Genomic DNA, 19,830 nt, shown 5'->3' with positions numbered 1-19,830 from the left:
ATGACAACATTCAATGACAAATGCGATGATTGGCTGTTCAATAATAAGCGTCCAATCACAAAACGGCTTATTCATTCTATTCCCAACATATGAAGTATTGCATAAACAACCCAGTGAGAGGACACACATCTAACAAGGGACACGAAATACTCAAAAACCTTCAAGTTTTCCTGTAAATATGAACAGGGTCGCTGGAGTTTTACGGCGTACGTTTGGAATAGTACGCGAGCACGTCGGGACAGACCATTTGGGAAATACATATTACCATATCCCAGAACAGAAGACATGGACAGGTAAACATGACCTCTAAATCAAGCTTTGTTGTGCTTACTTTAGCCAGTAATGAATGTATTTACAGTATTGATCCCTACAGATATGCATGCTTTTTTAAAGCCTCGTCTAAACTTCAGTAAGCTTCTTCTGTACCTGGCCCTGTTTGTTTACTCCATAACTAATTTAGCCTTTCTTAGCCTGATTGTTTTGATATCTAGTTAAGAATACTGCATATTACATATTGATATTCCAGCAATGTATCTATTTGTATGTAATGTATTGCGCATGTATGACTTTCTTTCTTCCCTTTGACCCTTGTAGTGTAAAAAGCTTGCCAGTAGATGGAGCAAATACCTCACCCAGAACATCTCATTGTATAAAATAGATTTAGTCTGTATTAAAATTGAGCAAGATTAACATTTAACTCATTTTGGGGCCACAATAACTGCAGCTCCACTGTCATGGGCCCTCAAAGCAGAAAGGGTCCTCCTCATTCCCTTTTCAGTGTATTTTTTTATTTATTTGACAAATATGACCCCAAGTGACCCTTATTGCTTCTATCAATAATATATTCTCTCAAATCTTTAAATAATAGGAGCGGTAATTCCGCCGCCAAAAACATGGCAGTTCCACTGTCACTGGCCTTAAAAGCAGAAAGCATGTCCTCCACTGTTCCAGGGGAAATGATTTCTTGTCTGTTATGAGGTTTCAGAAGGAGGTCATATATCCCTACTGAGACATGGCAGTGCTAGTTTGTCATGCTCAAGCCAAGCAGTAGAACTGTGTCATCATCAGGCTAATCCATGGTGGAATGCCAATGATGTCCTTCACACCTTCTTGAAGGCCAAGGACACAGTTGTAGGCCTAGTGGACTCAATGTCTGGCTTTACCGTGAGTCATTCCTCAGTTGTCCTAACTTTAGGAGATGGAGAGAGATAGGCAATTGTTATGACTCAACTTAGCAATAGTAAAGAAGGTTAGATGGCATCAGGGGCATTTTTTTAATTTGAGAAGCCCAGCACATCACCCTTGTGTTTTGCAAGATATTTACATGGAGGAGATGCCATCATAGCTGAGTGTCATTTTAAAATGAGACAATGAGAGTTTTACAACAAAAACACTCAGAACATTGACATTATCTATGTGTCAATGTCAGATCCACACCTGCAGAGGAACTTGTTATGGATGAAATATAGTGATGCACTATATCTGAATTGAGAATGCCTATTCTAGTTGAACTCATTAGCAGAATCACAGCTAATCCCACTTTCCCCTTCCCCTTGTGGTCCCTATAGGGCATTGGTCAAAGGTCAAAGGGCCAACCTTCCAGACATTATACTGTTGGTTAACCAGCCATGGACCTTTGACTTATTAGCAAAGTGATATTATGCATCGTGATATTCATTAGGAATCTTATGCCTGAGAATGAGTTCAGTTCCATTGCAGACACTGTCTTTTTTCTAATATGGGATACACACTACACAGCAGTAATCCCTCCAATCCATGTGTTTGTCTCCCTCTCTTGGTGCCACAGTATACAACTTCAATAACGCATGAGCTGAATAGGTATGTTCCAGTGCAAACATTCAGTGATGCTTTTTCAGAGAGTGAAGCCAAGAGTTTGTTTTTTCAGTTTTGGACCGACCGTTGGCAGGTCCCAGGCCTGCTATCTTTCTGACTGAACTTGACTTTGTGGTTCACCTTTTCTCAGCAGTTTGCAGGAAAACGTGTGCCCACCTCATATTTATAATTCATTACAAGGCTGCTCCTCAACCCCTGGCTGTCAGACTATTTCAATGAGACATCACACAAGACCATTTTCCAGCACGCTACAGGCTACCATAATCACTGCCCAATCACAATGACTGACACTGTGGAGTGGCTGGATGGCCTGTGGAAAAACTGGTTTCTGAACAAACGCACTCAGAAATGCAAGGCAGGTGCATACACATATACCCTCATATACGTTTATAATACACACATAAAAAGATATGGCACACACATTTTCCTCTTTATTTCTACCACTCACCCAGTCCAGCCTTGTGGAAATAAAGCAGATGCATTATTCAGTCCATATGTCTTGCTAAAGCGGGTTCTTTTTGATCTTAAACTGATAGGCCAAGCGTGGGATCAGGGCCTTAAGGCATGGACCGCAGGGCTTTCCACTGCAGCACATAGTGGTTAAAGTAGGTGAGGAGACTCTCTCTCTCTATCTCTCTTTCCCTCTCAACTCTGCCTAATTCTTCTATTCATTTGTCCATCCCTAGTATGCAGGCAATCCCTCTCTACCTTTATCTATGCTTTGCTGCTCCCATTTTCTACCTCTCTCAATCTGTTAACTTTAGAAAACTGGGGCGTAAGCAATTTCTTGTGTGTGGTAGGCTATATATGAGGGTTTTAATGGCTGCTAAGACAGAAAAATAAAAGGAAGCCGCTGCTTTTTTACGTGACTGTGTCCTATCTAATCTCAACAACTGCCCATTCTTCTCCTTCGGGTGACCTCTTTATTTGCCTCTAGTTAGTCTTTCCTTCCGTTGCCCCTCCCTACCATTGCTGCCTCTCGATTTTCCTCCTTTGAAGACATTCTAGTGAAGATTTCTATTCACAACATTGGAGTAGTTCAGCAGTGTGGAGGGTTATACCCAGCAGAGTGCTTCATATCCCCCTCTCCTCAGATGCTGCTGCACATCAAAATGAAAAGGCCTGAGTCTGAAGTACACGCCTAGAGAGGGGGAATGTCTGTCCGTGTCTTTAGAAATGGTCCAGCTAAGAGGCCTACTGTGTGCTTCTTCCCCACAGAGAGAACTATGCTATAGGCCAGGGATATTCAACTAAACTTCAACGAGGTCCAGTTAGAGAAAATGTCCCCATGCAAAGGTCCGGAACATCAAAATGTCTAAGTTGCTTTATGAATTAGTGTGATATATATTGAAGTAGCCTGTAGCTTTATCAACGTCTGCATGTAATCAACAACTGACTGCCAATCAAATAAAGAAAGTACAATTCATAAACAACAATATGTATTGTCAATTAACATTGAACTATACAGATATACAGTAAATACTGTGGATATGTGTAATGTTCCTCTCGGGCTGCATTTAAAAATAAATAGAGAAAATACATAAAATAGATTTTGAAAATATGTGCATCTTAAAAGTGCTTAATTTTAGATAAATAAAATAAAATGTGGCAGCAGCTTGAGTTTCCCTTTTTCTTTGTTAACCGTTTCACATCATGACTTAACTGTTTCAGACGGTTATAGAACAATATCAGTCTTTACACATCATAACAATTGAACAGTTTTAAAGTTTCTCTTTCTTTCCCTCTTATATTGCAGTCCCTCACTCACTTTTTTTTAATTCAGTGCGAGAATTGAGTTTGAGTTTGTCCAGCCAGGAGTTTCAATGTGGGCTGAAACTGTGTCAGGGCCATTCTCATACACAAATGCAGGTGCTCATTGGTTAGCCTCGGTTAGCCTGCCAGTGCCCTGGAACGATATTTAGTTTTATTGGGCTCTGAGACTGCTTATTTGTTGTGAACTCAGTTCTGACTTGAGAGGGAATGTTTGGTCAAACACTTTGAATGAGCGCCACGGTCTCTGAACAAATGAGACACTGTAGTGCAGATGAAAGGGAGTCGGAGGCGGTGTGTTGAGAAAAGAGTTCCACTCTTTATTATCGGATAACATGAAGAAGGTAAATACACGTCTGCTCAGTATGACAAGCTAGGCAGGAATGACAAGCTAAAGCTAAGTGTTCCCACTAAAGGGTCCGTGTGGCAACACAATACAAAAGGTGAATTATGGTCAAACATAGTGTCACCACACAAGCCCCCCAGAATTAACGTGTAAACAAAATCCGTATGGAGGGGAGGAACAACCCGCCTGCCCCCACGAGACCTGCGCACCGGAGTCGGTACAGCGACTTCCGCCTGTGCGGCCCCCGTCAGAGGAGAGACCGGAACAACAGGTCCACATTCCCTGAAAGGAATCAAAGCCGGGGGGCGGCCCCCGTCTCGGTGGCCGAGCCAGCACCACCGGCTGGTCCAGGTCCAAGTGAGCAGCCTTCACCCGGTCAACTGAGACGTGCTCAGCCTTACCGCCCATGTCGACCACCAGGTGTTTGTCACCGTGTTCCAAAACCCGGAAAGGTCCATCGTAAGGGGGCTGCAGGGGGCCTCTGTGTGTGTCGTGACGGATGAAAACGTGCCCAGCCGAGCGTAGCTCCGCAGGAACTTGAGACCTTGGCGCACCGTGCTGAGTAGTCGGAACTGGAGCGAAAGCCTCCGCTGCGTCTCGCAGGAAAACCCGCTGGGCCGTGGCAGACCAGGGAGCTGATGCATTTGGGAGGAATTCCCCCGGAACTCTCAGCGGCTCACCGTAGACCATCTCCGCTGTAGAGCAATGCAGATCTTCCTTAGGTGCGGTCCTCAGGCCCAGCATCACCCAGGGCAGCTTGTTGACCCAGTTACCGTCCGTAAGGCCGGCCTTGAGGGCCGCCTTCATGGAGCGATGGAAGCGCTCGCAGAGGCCGTTAGCCTGAGGGTGGTAAGCGGTAGTCCTGTGCAGCTTAACCCCCAAACCGCCTGCCACGGCGTACCAGAGTTCGGACGTGAACTGAGAGCCCATGTCTGAGGAAATGTCCGACGGGGTGCCAAAACGACACACCCACGTTGCAATGAAGGCCCGGGCAACGTCTGCGGCCGACGTCGAAACGAGCGGGACCGCCTCCGGCCAACGGGTCGTTCTGTCCACCATGGTGAGGAGGTAGGAAAACCCCTGAGAGGAAGGCAATGGACCAACCAGGTCAATGTTGACGTGATCAAACCTCCTCTCAGGCACCAGGAAACGCTCCAACGGGGCCTTCGTGTGGCGGTGCACCTTCGCGCGTTGACAAGCCACACACTCCCTGGCTCAAGTCCTCACGTCCTTTTTCAGCCCTTGCCAAACGAACTTCGTCGCCACCAAGTGTACCGAAGGCTTAACGCCGGGGTGTGACAGGCCGTGCACAGCCTCGAACACAGGACGCCTCCAGCTGGCAGGGACGACAGGCCGCGCCAGGCCCGTAGAGACGTCACACAGGAGGGTAATGCCCGCGTCGCCGAACACCACGTCCTCCAAACACAACCCAGTGCTCTCCAGCTTCAGAGCCTGGACGCCGGGGTCAGCGACCTAGTCGGCCGCCATGCGATTATAATCCAGACCCAACTGGACGGCACCGATGACGACCCTGGAGAGGCAATCAGCAACCAGGTTCGACTTGCCAGCCACGTGCTTAATGTCCGTAGTGAACTCTGGTATGTAGGACAGCTGCCGCTGCTGAAGTGCCAACCAAGGCTCCGCCACCTTTGACATGGCGAAGGTGAGCGGCTTGTGGTCGACAAACGCCGTAAACTCCCGGCCTTCCAGCATGAAACGGAAGTGCCGCACGGCCAACCAAAGACCCAGGAGCTCACGGTCAAAGGCGCTGTACCTGCGTTCTCTGGGCGTCAGCTGGCGGCTGACAAAGGTGAGCGGCTGCCAAGCGCCCTCCACCCACTGCTCGTGCACTGCGCCGACTGCGTAGTCCGACACGTCCATGGTGATGGAGATGGGAGCCGTAGATGATGGGTGTGCCAGCAAAGCCGCCTGAGCCAACGCGGTCTTGACCTCAGCAAAAGCGACGTCCGCCTCTGCTGTCCAGTTGATCGCCTGGACGGGGGTCTTGCCTTTCAACGCTTCATACAGCGGCCGCATGATGTGTGCGGCCCGGGCGATGAAACGGTGGTAAAAAGTAACCATCCCCAGAAACTCACGGAGCGACCGGGCTGTGAGCGGGCGAGGAAAAGCCGCAACAGCCTCCACCTTTGCTGGCAGAGGTGGTGCACCGCCTTTGGTGACGCGGTGCCCCAGGAAATCAATGTCAGACATCCCGAACTGGCACTTTGCAGGATTGATGATTAATCCGTGTTCGTTGAGCCGCGTAAAAAGGGCTCGGAGGTGGGACAGTGCTCCTGCACTGAAGTGCCGAAGTGACGAGTATGCTGTAGAGGTAGACAAACACGTAGAGGTAGACAAACACAAAAGGCAGGTCCTGCAGCACCGAATCCATCAGGCGCTGGAACGTCTGAGCAGCATTCTTGAGCCCAAAAGGCATCCGCAGGAACTCAAAAAGTCCAAAAGGCGTTATCACTGCTGTCTTGGGAATGTCCAGGGGGTGCATGGGCACCTGGTGCCCATGCACCATGGGCACCAGGTGCCCATGGTGCATGGGCGACGCACCAGGTCCACCTTGGAAAACACCCCCGTACCGGCCAGATGCGCCGAAAAGTCCTGAATGTGCGGCACCGGATCGCGGTCAGGCGTAGTGGCGTCGTTGAGTCGGCGGTAATCCCCGCACGGGCGGAACCCGCCGTTCGGTTTGGGGACAACGTGCAGAGGTGAAGCCCAAGGACTGTCGGAGTGGCGGAAAATGCCCAGGCGCTCCATGGTTGCGAACTCCGCCCTCGCTACAGCCAGCTTGGAAGGGTTCAACCGCCGGGCCCTGGCGTAGACAGGAGGCCCCTCGGTAGTGACATGGTGTTCCACGCCATGCTTAGTGGTAAGCGCAGAGAAGGTGGGCGACAGGTCTGGAAACTCGACCAACAGTCTGAGAAACATGTCTGCCCCCGACAGCGAGCCCGACAGCCCGTCGTACACTGCGCTGCCAAGTGTGCACACGAGGGAAGAAAACCAAACAAAATGTCCGCTGTCACAAAATCCCAGCTGAAACGCTGTCCTCCGATGCACAAACACATAGGCCTCACGCCGTACGTGCGAATGGGACCGCCGTTAGCCGTCGTCAATCGCGGTCCGTGCCCACCACGAGTAACGTCTTCACTTGATGCGGGAACTACGCTCCGTTGAGCGCCCGTGTCACACAGAAACAGGCTCCCCGAAACGCTGTCGCTGACGAAGAGGAGCCTGCACGTGCCGCCGACGCTCAGGGCCACTACTGAGCGCCGGCACCTCCGTTTCCCGGGGGTTTGTAGCTGCACGGAACGATGCATTTCTTCGCCATTGTCTCGAAACGTGCGGTGAAAGCACTCTCCGGTGTCTCCACGCCGGCTCGGTACTGCCGTGTCCGGCCTCCGCCATGCTTTCTTGACTGCAGATGGGCCGCTGAGCGTCGCGGCTAACGTCTCTGCACCGGGCTGTCGTGTAGCCAGGAAAAAACAATCCGCTTCCTCAGCCAAGGCACGGGGCTCCGTGACAGGCGTGTTGGCCAGCGCCGTCTGGACCCGGGGAGGTAAGTGACGCAGGAAAATCTCCGTGAATACAATCCGGAGATCTTCGCCCCCTAGCAGATTCTCTCCATGAGTTGAGATGGCTTGCTGTCCCCTAGACCTTGAATGTCCAGAATTTGGCGGGCCCTCTCCTTAGCAGATAAGCCAAATGTCTTAAGGAGAAGGGCCTTAATCGCCTCATATTTGCCATAGTGTGGGGAGCAGCGACAAATCCCACCAACCTGAAATGAAGTGGAGCTTCCCAGCGCTGCCACCACGTGGTAATATTTTAAGTCCCCATCGCGGACTTGCCTGCAGGCAAAGTGTGCCTCCACGTGGGCGAACCATGCCTCCGCGGCGTGCTCCCAGAACTCCAGCAGTTTTACGAAGACATCGCGCTCAGCCATGTTCGTTAAGTTTCCGGAAACTTTCTCGGAAACGTCAGGGTCACCAGTGTAGTGCCGATGAAAGGGAGTCGGAGGCGGTGTGTTGAGAATAGAGTTCCACTCTTTATTATCGGATAACATGAAGAAGGTAAATACACGTCTGCTCAGTATGACAAGCTAGGCAGGAATGACAAGCTAAAGCTAAGTGTTCCCACTAAAGGGTCTGTGTGGCAACACAATACAAAAGGTGAATTATGGTCAAACATGGTGTCACCACAACACACTGGTTTTATGCTCCCAGTGGGAAGGATGAACATGAATGAGTCCGTCCACTCAGGGTTAAAAGCTCTGTTCTCACTGTCCACTTTCCTCTTCTTGGAGAGCGCCATGTGTAATTATTTGTCTCTCCCTGCCTGCCGCTAACACGCCTGTTCACTCTCCTCTCCGCTTCTCTCCCTGTATCGCTAATTATTGTCTTCACTCACTTTCATCTCCGCTTCTCTCTGCCGCGCTCTCATCTCTTCTTCTGTGTTTCTCTCCCTGTATCGCTCACCCGTCTCTTTCGCCCCCTGTCGGTGGCGGTTAAAATAGAATCGCCCCGTCAAAATTGAAATCCCCTATTAATGTATTGATTGTAGGTCCGGATCCGTATAGGTCGGCGTCCGGATCTGGACCGCGGTCCGCCTGTTGCCGACCCCTGCGTATAGGCTGTGGAGCCCCAGTGATTGTTGTCTATGGCAGGGCTACAAGATAAAGCCACTGGCAATCTGGCCACTGGTCTTTAGAGGGTATTTGCCTTGGTGTTGGCTCTATAGAGCTGAATAGAGAATCTATATTCTTCTCTCTTTCTGTGTGCGTCTGTCCCCCAGGCCCAGCGCTGCCTCACACTGCATGGGGCACCATGTCATGCTGCCCAGATGAAAGCCCAGCATTCTGCGGATGGGCTCATTCGTCTTCAGCAGTGGGCCTGCAGCTTTGACGCCTGCCTTTCCTCCCTTTATTTAGGAAGAGAGGCGCACTGACATTATCGGCCGCTGCAGGCACATTTGAAAATAATTGCCTGTATGATTGCTATTTTTCTTACCTCTTTGAGGAGGTGTAGCCTTTGTCTTGGAATCAATGGCTGCTCAATACTGGACAGAGGAAAGGCAGTTTCCTTTCATGTCTTAGTAAAAAGGATGTATTTTTAGCGCTATTCATTTTAGCAGTGTGTGCCATGCAGTTTTAATCTATTGGTCCTCTCCACTGTGTGGAGAATTGAAGGGATTCAGAGGTTCTTCCGAAGTGCGCCACGCTGTTGCAGAGAAAAGATGCATTGACTTGTCGTCCTATCACTATCCCTCTTTCTTTGTCTATTATTTATTTGATTCCCCAGCTATGTTCTATGAAGTGAAAAACTGAAAAGGCCTCAATTCTGCTATTTCAGGCTGGGTGACTCTGGGGACTGAGTTAGGAGGTGTGTGTGTTGTGATAACAGTGTGTGCATCTGTGGTTGTGTACATGTGTTGGCATAAAAACTACACACTGTGTGTATGTGCACATTAGTATCTGCTTTGTATTTTAAAAAAGGAAAAAAAACTGCAAGTGTGTTTTCTCTCCACTTCATGCCCAAACACATTTAACACAACAACAGATGGCTGTGTGTCATCAGAGCGTTGATTCAAGCCGCATATTTCCATGGAAAGAGTCACAGCGGAGAGAGACGAGGGTCCAAATGGCTGTTTATTCTGCCACAAGTCATCCCCAGGGTGTGATGAAGGAAGGTCTATCATACAGTAGGACACCAAGTCAGTGTTTGCAATGGAGCAGCTATGTCCAGAGCAGCTACAGTAAATCATGTGAATTGATCAGCAGCTTTGCAATGCATGGGGATTAAATGAAGGTTGTTTAATCGTTAACGAAACCACGTGGGTTTAGCTCATCTTGCTTTCCACCGTTTGCCAAGTGTGTGTTTGTGTTTGTATGTGTATGTGGTGGAACACCATGGAGTGGTTTGACTACTTCATTAAAAAGGCATTGAAAAAGATGGATGCTCACAATAAGAAACAGGCACATTTATTTCTTACGGTAGAGTATTACAAATGGGCCTAGCTCCAATATCGGTACTCTAAGCATCTTGCAGGTCTATTAAACACTGCTTTAACAGTAGACCTGTTTCTGTAAACATGTTTGATTCACTACCTACACATTTAACATGATGCGACGTGGTGAAAAACCCTAGGCAGTTGATGGTGCCAACAAATTAATTACAATAATTATAGGCGCTGATTCGCTGTCCAGTGCATTCGTGTGGCTTTCTGGTCAAATGGCCGGTAAGGTGGCTAGGGGCTCCTTGTCGGTCAGAAACTCAGCCAGAAAGGCTGACAGACAGACAGACCAACACAAAGCAGACATCTCCTGGAGCCTGTCGCTGCTTATTCAATCCTGAATATTTTAATAAAGCAGACAGGCAGAGAGAAATAAGGCTAGGAGTAAGGAAGGAAAGATAAGGCAGACGGAGATTCACAGAGGGTGCAAAAGAAGGTGGGGTATAGAAAGTGAGTGAAAAACAACAAGGGGGATGCTGACATATGGGGTGAAATTATATAGTGGGAAGAATGGTTTGAGTGAAAGTAAAAGGAGGGTTTCTGACAGAAAGAGGGTGAAATGAGTGGGTGGAACAGGCAGACAGATAGAGGGGGAGAGAGAAGGTGGAGGTAGGTTAATGGAGGAAGAGAGTGGGGGACTGAAGGTGCAATGGAAGGGAAAGGAAGGGGGTTGGATGAGAGTGATGGAGGTGAATAGAAAGGGGTGGACAGCTTGTTGTATGGACATCACACGTATGGGCCTCAGAGGAGCCGGAGAGGAGGAGGAGGTGGTGGGGGGGTGCACACCGCTCCACAGCCTCACAAAGGACGCTGACTTCCTGGCTCGCCACGGTCCTTTTCTATAACCCATCGTGCAGAGACGGGACTTCAAGAGGACGGGTGGTCGTAAGTGGAAGGGGGTAAAGTATCCCTTTCACCCTCGAGTATGCTTGCGTTTAGTTAAAAGTAACACGCAGGGGAAATCAGAGTACTCTTTTCAGCATGTTATTACTTTTTTTATGAATTATTCTTCTCTGTTTTGCCGTGAGTCGCTCAAGCCTCAGCGGGATCGACAGCAACAGGGACAAACAGAATGAGGGCTGGATAAAAAAGGCAAACAGCAGCAGTGGCAGGCCTACTTTACGCCTGTAAGCCCCTCCTTTTACCAGAATTGAGTCAAAACAACGGCTGGCCTTTTCCCTCTAAACCAGCTTCACTAGGCTCAGGGCTAATGGGTAACCATGGTTACAGGCATCACACATCCCCTCAATTATTTTTAATTTTTTACAGGATAAGAGATTGGAGAGAGAGGAGGGAAGGACAGGGTGCTGGTATTGGTACCTGGTTGTCCTTGTATCACTGATGCTTATCCGATCACTCCATCTTCATAAAGCTGTCCATTACCATGCAGGTATTGGTCCCCCATCCCTCCTCTGCACACGGCTCAGCTGGAGAGAATTGAACTAGGCTCACAACAGGATGATGGGACCACTGCTTCTGCACCACAGTGTCAGGCCCAACACTCACTGCTTTAGTGTACCTCTCGCTATCATGCAGAATGTGAAGAAGCTCTTTATTTTGAGATTGAGTTCCAGGTGGGAGCGTTTGTCTAAATTGCAATCTGTTGAAAGGCAAGTGTACGTGGTGGTGCAGAAGAAGTCTGTGTTGATGATGAGGAGCAGGAGGTCCACCAGTTGGAAATCCGTTTAGTTTTTATAGGATTATTTTGGGCTCTCCATTTCCCGGATGTTGCCATTCTATGTGTGTTACCCTCAGAACTGTGTCTTTAATCAAAGACGAGTGGAGGAGGAAGACACACAGCGAGCAAGACGCCCCGGAATGACATTGTGGAGGTGAGAAACCTCTCAGGTCGCCCCGAGCAGCTCTCACCTGGGAGCTGATGTGTGAAGTTGGGGGTTGTGTGTGTGTGTGCGTGTGTGTGTGTGTGTCTGTTGAAGCAGGTGATGGAGTTTAGCGGGGTGTGTTCAGGGTTCAAAGAGCAGCCCTCAGAGCGCATCACGTCTTACTCTAACGAACGGGAAAGATAGGTGTACCTGCCGTTTGATTGGCTCCCGATCTGGCTGCCAAGGCAACCCCTCACCCATCCTGCCTCCCTGTCTCCTCCCTTCCTTCCTTTCCTCTCCCCTCCTCCCCCCGGTTCCACAGCTAGGCTCACAGATGAGTCGCGCTCAGACAGGTGAGATGGCTCATGAATATTTATGCATTGGGATTTCATTCCTCTTGCCGCTGGCCCCTCCCCCTCAACAACGCAGCGCTGCGTTTGTCCTTCACGGTAAGAGACTGCGTCCTCGCTCCTGTCCCTCAGGTTAATCTCCCTGCTCTCCAGTGTGTGTGTGTGTGGTGTGTGTGTGTGTGTGTGTTGGTGTGTGTTGTGTGTGTGTGTGTTGTGTGTGTGTGTGTGTGTGTGTGGTGTGGGTGTGTGTGTGGGTGTGTGTGTGTGTGTGTGTGTGTGTGAGTGTGTGTGGTGTGTGTGTGTGTGTGTGTGTGTGTGTGTGTGTGATGTGTGTGTGTGGTGTGTGTGTGTGTGTGTGTGTGTGTGTGTGGGGTGTGGGCTGTGGTGTGTGTGTGTGTGTGTGTGTGTGTGTGTGTGTGTGTGTGTGTGTGTGTGTGTGTGTGTGTGTGTGTGTGTGTGTGTGTGTGTGTGTGTGTGTGTGTGTGTTGTGTGTGTGTGTGTGTGTGTGTGTGTGTGTGTGTGTGTGTGTGTGTGTGTGTGTGTGTGTGTGTGTGTGTGTGTGTGTGTGTGTGTGTGTGTGTGTGTGTGTGTGTGTGTGTGTGTGTGTGTGTGTGTGTGTGTGTGTGTGTGTGTGTGTGTGTGTGTGTGTGTGTGATAAGTAGGTTTCCCCTTGTGAGTGTTGAGAAGGAAGACCTGTCACATGGGGGCCCGCTGAGATGGAGAGCTCCTAACACCTTTCATACCTCTCTCTCTCTCTGTCTGTCTGAGGTCTGAACTGTGCTGGATGTGGGATCCTGTATGACTATGATAAACTTTATGAAACTAACACTAAGGAGTATATAATTCAGTTAGTCGATAATGAGGGAATTTAAGTATTTTGACTGATTGATAGCCAACTAGTCTTGATTGATATTTATCAAGGTAAAATACAAAACATTTGATGATTTAATCTCGTCAATGTGAAAATGGTATTGCATTGATGTATCGTGTTGTGAAGGCAGCTTAACCTGATGACACAATTTTGGGATATCAACTTAAAAAAACAACCTCGGACTCTAGTAATTTATGATCAACATTTTATATAATTTCTTTGATTTCAGAGACAAATGGTTCATCCATAACAAAAATGATTGGGGGGAGGGATTGGAACACAGTGTTTATTACTACAGCTTTAAATATAAGGGGCTTATTGTTTTTTCCAACTGTAATGTATTATTATAACAGTCCATTTTTATTTATTTTTTCACTGTTCGTCAAACAAAGTAAGCAATTTTAAGGTATGCCTTTATGGTCTGTTTTTAGATTTGAAAATATACTTTTTGTTTTAAATAATCTATGGATTAATTATTAGTAATGACAGTAATCATTAGTTGCAGGCACCCCTCTCAGCTGAGTAATCACTATGCAAACAATGTGCCAGGCCAATTCTGTTATGCTATGTTACGTGTAGATTACATCTGTAATCACAAACCTAATATCCACAAGTCATCACATTTCTTTACTACATCTTCAATCATCTCACATGAGGTAACAGGATGTGTTTATGTTAAAATGTTGCAATATATTTGTAGAATTGCACGTTATAAAGCTTTAGCTTGTGTGTGTTTATCTGGAGTGGTACCATCTAAAATAATACCAAGAGAGCGATATTCACAGCAGTCCCACTGACAAGCCTCCTCCCAATGAGTATGTGTTGGGACGATCAGCCATGTTTCCTAAATATATGTACATACTGTATTTGTTACTCAAATCCAAGGATAAAAGCCATGGTGGAAGAGGTTTAGTCATGCTGCAAAAGCAACAAGACAAGATGAGCGCTCGGTTGGAGTGTGACAGAATGGAGAGGGGGGGATGCACCGCAGTGGAGAGAGATGGAGAAAAGGTGGGTGCTTCTTGATGCTTATTAGCTATTAGTTTTAGTTAAGCACATTGCTTGTGGGGACTGTATCATAATTGTACCATTTCAGTCTGCTGCCACCCACACCAATGCAAATACAGATATAATCTGTTTTAATTAGCATACCTGTTAAATGTATTTGTGAGTATTGCCTTGAGAACAGTCTTTTGTTTGCTGGCAGTTGTTTTTGTTCTGCTATCATGGGGGTTTTCTAGAAAGCTGTTCCTCAGGAGACATTGTAAGGCATGTAAACAAACATGAGGATCATAGGATGCATTTTACATGTTGCTGGGCCAGCTAGGTGAGAGAATGCAGTGTTTTTGTGAGACTTGGATACCAGAAAGCTGGAGCCTGTGAGGCCTTATAGTGACAATCTAGTGGGAACCAAAGCAGAACCAAAGCAATGCTAGCCTAATTAGCTGACCTGATTACTAAATGGATAAAGTATGGGAAGGAATCATCACTTTATAAGGCATAATTGCAGAGCAGCACATGCATGAAAAATGTCTTCATTGGAAGAAAACAGATAAGCTTTTATTATAAGGCACTCCCGTATACACTTAGCCACTTTGAAATGTCATCACTCATCCATCTCGGTGCAGTAGCTATCTGTTATGGCTGAAGTAAACATTAAGGCCATCAGTCTGCGCTGTGCATGGAGGTGGTTGCCTCCATTTGTCCATGTCCAGTCATCTGCGGAGAAACGGTGATGGAATCCTGACAGATTGTCTGTGTTTTGGAGCGTGTTGTTTTCCTTGCCCATCCATTTCTCTTCTCCCAGCCATGTCTGCCATGCATCATCACTCTCTCTCTCTCTCTCTCTCTCTCTCTCTCTCTTTCTTTCTCTCTCCCTCCTACCTCCTCCGTCCTTGCTTCATCATTTCTCAGAAGGATGGGAGCGCGCGATGGACATCCAGCTACCAGCGAGGAGAAACTATGGAAATACTTGTTCTGAACACTGTATAAAGCTCTGTAGCAACTCACAAAGATACAACTTGCTCTTTTTTAATTATCTTGTCCCCTCTTATTCTGTCTCCATCCCTCTCCATTGCCACCCCCCTATATACCTCCATCTCCATGTCATTGTGTGCCAGCCAAACTTGTCTAATCAGCAGATTCGACCAAAAATAATTGGCGGTGGCCTTGCTGCTAGCGAGCATCGTGCTGTATACAGATAGGGAGAGGAGCACTTAATATTCCACGCAGCTCGTGCCTCTCCTGTTCTCTGTGATATCTGACCTCTTTTGTCTCCTGCTCGGCTTGATGTTGATTTTGGAGGGCATTGTTAGCCAGAGTGCTGTGATTGGAAGAGGCTTTGAGTGAGGGGGGCTGTGGTTGGTTGGGTTAAAGTCAGGCTGATTTGCATAAAGGCTTAGCCCAGATTTGGAGCCACTCAGCGAGATCTGAGAAGAAGGGCCCGAGGGCCACGAGGTAATCATCCATGGCCTGTCACAGTGCTGTCATTCCTCTGAGTATTTGTGTGTCTGTGCGTCCGTCTGTATCTGTGTGTCTGAGAGCATTGTGTCTGCTCCTCATGTGTGTGTTTGTATTCCTTTGCGTTTTTGTATGCATCGTTGTTGAGCATCTCTATCTCACTCTCGCCGTCTTCCTCTCTACTTTTTGTTTTGTTTCCCAGGCAGGTTGGTCCGTGCCAGGCGGATGGTGGTGGCAGCTAATGTTACAGAATATACATATGTGGAAGGCAGCATACCAATGGAGTGGGACTGTAAGTGTGGACCGCAGCATCACTGTTATACTTTTAATATCACTAGTATGGATAAATGACAATGTTAATAAGAAAGCTACCCACCAGAGTAAAGGGCTGCACAAATAAAATGGAATAACAAATTCATGCCTGTATCTATTGGGGCCTAGGCTAATCCATTGATTTTCTTTCTTTTTTTTGTCTCAAACTGCAAGAGGGGGGTTGGGAGAAGTGTATTCATGAGTTTATCAAAGACGCCTTCTGCTGGTGTTATACAACCGTATCAAAAATAGTGTTTCAAATGTCTTACAACTGGATACAAACGGTTCCCTCTGTCTCAGACTGGCTTTATCCACCTTAAACCCTTCATCCTGCTTCGCCCCATCCCTCATGCATTTTCATCAGGATGCAAATAAGAAAGGGATAAAAGAGGCCCAGAATCCCTGTGCTAGCTGGGGGAAGAGTTAGAAAACCTCTCTCTCTCTCTCTCTCTCTCTCTCTCTCTGGCTCCCTTTAACTTGCTCTGCTGTGCAACCAGCTCAGCCAAAATAGAGCTCCTTTTAAAAGTGAAAAAATATGACAGACATACACAGTTCTACTCTGGAGGAGAAAGAAGGACAGAGCTACTGATGGAGAATGACAATGTCTACTTTCAAATGCAAAGATCAGAGCAGACTCCTACTGTCTCTTCTGAGACACAGCATTCAGTGGCCCTGCTCTGCCTAAACTAAAGCAGGATTATGGTTTTGAGTTTATCATGTGTGTAACTTTTACCATTCTGCATGTTTCCCTATAGTTCACTAAATGAAATGATAAAAACCCTAGATACTGTGTGTTTTCCCATCTTGCTTGGTAACTCTGTTTTCACCAAGCTACCATTGTGCCCTGAAACTCAGCGATGCTATAGCAGCTTTTAAATATCACTGCAGGTTTTGTTTGTGCTGCGTGTGTTTGTGTGGGTGTTCTCACTCTTCTTTTTTCCTCCTCTCTCCTGCAGCGTGGATCCGAGGCAGACGGAAGGAGCCCCCCTCTGTCGAGGTGCGTCTCCCCCCCCCCCAGCCTCCCCGCTGTGCTGATGGTTGGACTCTAGAGGGCTGGTTACAAGGGAGGGAAAGATAGAAGCAAGGAACGGCTTTGATTTGTTTTTATCTTACAGTTTGGAACTGAATCCTGGAACTTTCGGGGGACAGGTGTTAAAATAAACAGCAGCTGAAGTGCATTGATGGCGAAGAGCAAAGACAGCTTCTGAACAAGCGGCTCACTGACACCATGTCCTAGTTTACTTTCTGTTTCCCAGTGTTGTTGTATTTCTGGCAGTCTCTAGGATAGGAATTGTGAAGGACTGCAGTTTTTCCCCTCGCGTACCTCTCACTGGGTTTATTGCTCTTTAAATGTGAGAATGCTGGAAATTATTTGGACGGCGAAATGTAGGTCTATAGGAAATCCCTTGGAAGGCCGATACCGAGGCACTCTTTCTGTCTCTCTGTCCTCTCTCCTTGCCAGTGGCCAATGCCATCCCCTGTCTCTATTGCCAGAACATTCTCTTCCAATTTTCTGCCTTGCGTCTGCCCAATAGCTGCCATCGACAGCTGGACAGTGTTGATGTGGCCAAGGATTCACTCCCAGCACATTACCCTACCCCTTGTCACGCTCCCTCTCTTCCCGGTCCAAGCCGACATAAATTGATTGGATTAAATCCTGTCATTAACAGGCTGGAAAAGCAGCTCAGTATGTTTGTCTCTCTCCCCAAAGCGGGGCTTTTTGGCCACAGCTCTCCCCTCTCTTTTCCAGTCCTTCAATTGTGCCAACACACAACAGCATTATGCCCAGTCCTCCCTTCTTTTCTGGCTTCTCATGCTAGGGAGAGGCTAACATCACTGGACACTAGTTGTGGCTCAAGTGGGTAACTATTCCACTGGTGGACTGCTTTCAGGCTATAATTGTTTCCATGAGGACTGGTTGTTTATACTGCGAATGCCTCCTGTCATGTTAGTTTACCAATCTGTTCCAAACACTACATTTTTAACCAGGTTTTATTGGACAATATAGTGCAGGTTAACTGAACACACTTGGTCATCTGCTAGTAAATGTCTTACTTTTTACTCTACACACGCAAACACACACACATTTGTCCCTGGAAGATTTTCAATGCATTTTTATATCTTTCTACTTTTGACTAGGCAATTTACTTGTTGTGCCTTTCGGACAAACAGGGTTAGAATAGTAAGCAGGAGACTTATAACTGGTTCTATTTTCCAACATCACAGAACTTGGTAGATGCTGTCTGGTAATGATTTATTTGTGAAGTGTTGGATGCCATGCCATTAAACTGTGGTTGCTGCCCCTTTTATTTTACCTTGGTGGCTATCGTTGGCAATATTGCATGGCTGCTATATGTAATCTATCAAGAAATGTATAAGCATGTTTTTACTATTGATTTTAAACACGTTTTACAATGAAGGGTCACCGACCCATAAAGCCCACAATGTATAAGAAATCAGACTATGACAAGGATAAATTCAAGACATAACATCCGTAAAAACATTTAAGTAAAGTATCAACATGTCGTGTAGGTTATTTTTCTTCCTTCCTTCTATATACAGTCTCATTAGTTCAAACTATTTTTTAATCAGGTTGTATGCTGTTTGGAGACTTTACATCTATAACTCACCGTGGGTTTGTTTTGAAAGTGGACTGCATGTTCAGGAGTAGGGGAGTTTTAGTCAACAGCAAAAAAACTGTAGAAAACACTGCCGGCTTCGGAAGAAAGGAAGCTTATCGACTCATAAATAGGAAGTGTTGATTTCAGCAAAAACTTAAATTAATTCAATTTTCAATAGGTTAATCCATCCATCAATCCTCTGACACTTATCTGTGATCGGGTGATGTAAATTGATTATATCACAAGACATTATTGTTTTGTATGACTGGAAAGCACTGCTTTGAATGTCAATACATTCTGATTCAAAGCCACATCCTGCCTACTGATTTTCCATCATTCTTTTGACTGTTTATTTATTTTGTATTATTGAATTTCACGATTTATTAAAACGTTTTATACTATCTTATATGTAATGTATTGAACACTGCAAAAACACTGAATATGCATGTATGTCCACCTCTGTGTTTTATAGGAGCTTCTGAAGAATCAGTCTTACAGGGACAACATCCAAATTAAGGCCAGGGAGGTGGAGGAGAAAGATCTGATCCTACAGGCCAAGGAATATGAAGATGGTCTTGTGACGACTCCTGCAAAGACTCTTGCCAAAGGCCATGCCGCCTCCACCGACTTCGGGAAGCAGGAGATCAGCGAGGACCCCAGCAGCACTGCCAACACCTTTCAGCCCGGCTCCTGGCTGCCCAAGAAATAGACTGAGACATCCACATTCAGGGAGACCGCTGTACAATAAAACACAATCCAATAGATAAGCCCTGCAATAAAGAACTACCTATGTGAAACTGATATTTCCCATTCAGTTGAAACTTTGTAGTGTAACTTTAGAAGCAACTTTCAGTATAATGTAATTCAAGTCCATACCACAACCTGCGACTTCAGAAATAACCAGTTTAAATCTCTTTATTTTATCTAGGCTGTAATAATTTCAAGGATGTTTTATTGGATTGTTTTACATTGTCAGGTTTTTATTTCCGTAGTCCCTTGGTGTACATACATTGTATATAATCAAGACAATAGTCACTCATCTTGAAGCTGACTTTAAGTAATGATTCAATGGAGCCAAAAGGAAAAAGTGAAATGCTTGTACTTCACAATAGTCAATTATAGATACTGTGTCATGCATTGTGGATATTGCAAGAAATAATTTCTAATAAATTGTGACTTTGGTAATATCTATATTGACTGCTTAATCTCAAGAAAATATAAATATTGTAAATGTATAAATTGAAGGTGATCAGAAGAGCAGATCTCAGCCATGACCAAATATACTGTGCATCCTTTTTAAATGTTCTTCAAAGAGCAACATTTTACTTTGTCAACATGAAAAGCATAATTTTTTTTGATAAAGCACAAGGAAAACAAATGTTTCATCAGGTTGGAATATGTATAA

At 46.4% G+C, this 19,830-nt stretch overlaps 1 protein-coding gene across 2 annotated transcripts; it reads left to right on the top strand.

Moving 5' to 3' along the window:
• The first annotated feature begins 88 nt into the window (after positions 1 to 88).
• Positions 89 to 19,614, top strand: ndufaf2 (NADH:ubiquinone oxidoreductase complex assembly factor 2). 2 transcript variants are annotated; one of them, XM_034234845.1, is made up of 5 exons: positions 168 to 293; positions 13,918 to 14,043; positions 15,695 to 15,784; positions 16,761 to 16,801; positions 18,898 to 19,146. In XM_034234845.1, the coding sequence occupies exons 2-5, from the start codon at positions 14,013 to 14,015 to the stop codon at positions 19,132 to 19,134; spliced, it is 399 nt and encodes a 132-aa protein (XP_034090736.1). In that variant the 5' UTR covers positions 168 to 293; positions 13,918 to 14,012; the 3' UTR covers positions 19,135 to 19,146. The 2 variants fall into 2 exon arrangements, with proteins under 2 accessions (XP_034090735.1, XP_034090736.1); XM_034234844.1 differs by lacking the exon at positions 13,918 to 14,043 and having other exon boundaries at positions 89 to 293; positions 18,898 to 19,614.
• Positions 19,615 to 19,830: the final 216 nt, after the last annotated feature.

Source organism: Gymnodraco acuticeps, unplaced genomic scaffold, assembly GCF_902827175.1.
Source record: "Gymnodraco acuticeps unplaced genomic scaffold, fGymAcu1.1, whole genome shotgun sequence".
Taxonomy (NCBI): domain Eukaryota; kingdom Metazoa; phylum Chordata; class Actinopteri; order Perciformes; family Bathydraconidae; genus Gymnodraco; species Gymnodraco acuticeps.
Note: the sequence above shows the minus strand (reverse complement) of the source record. Positions and strands in the feature narration are given on the sequence as shown.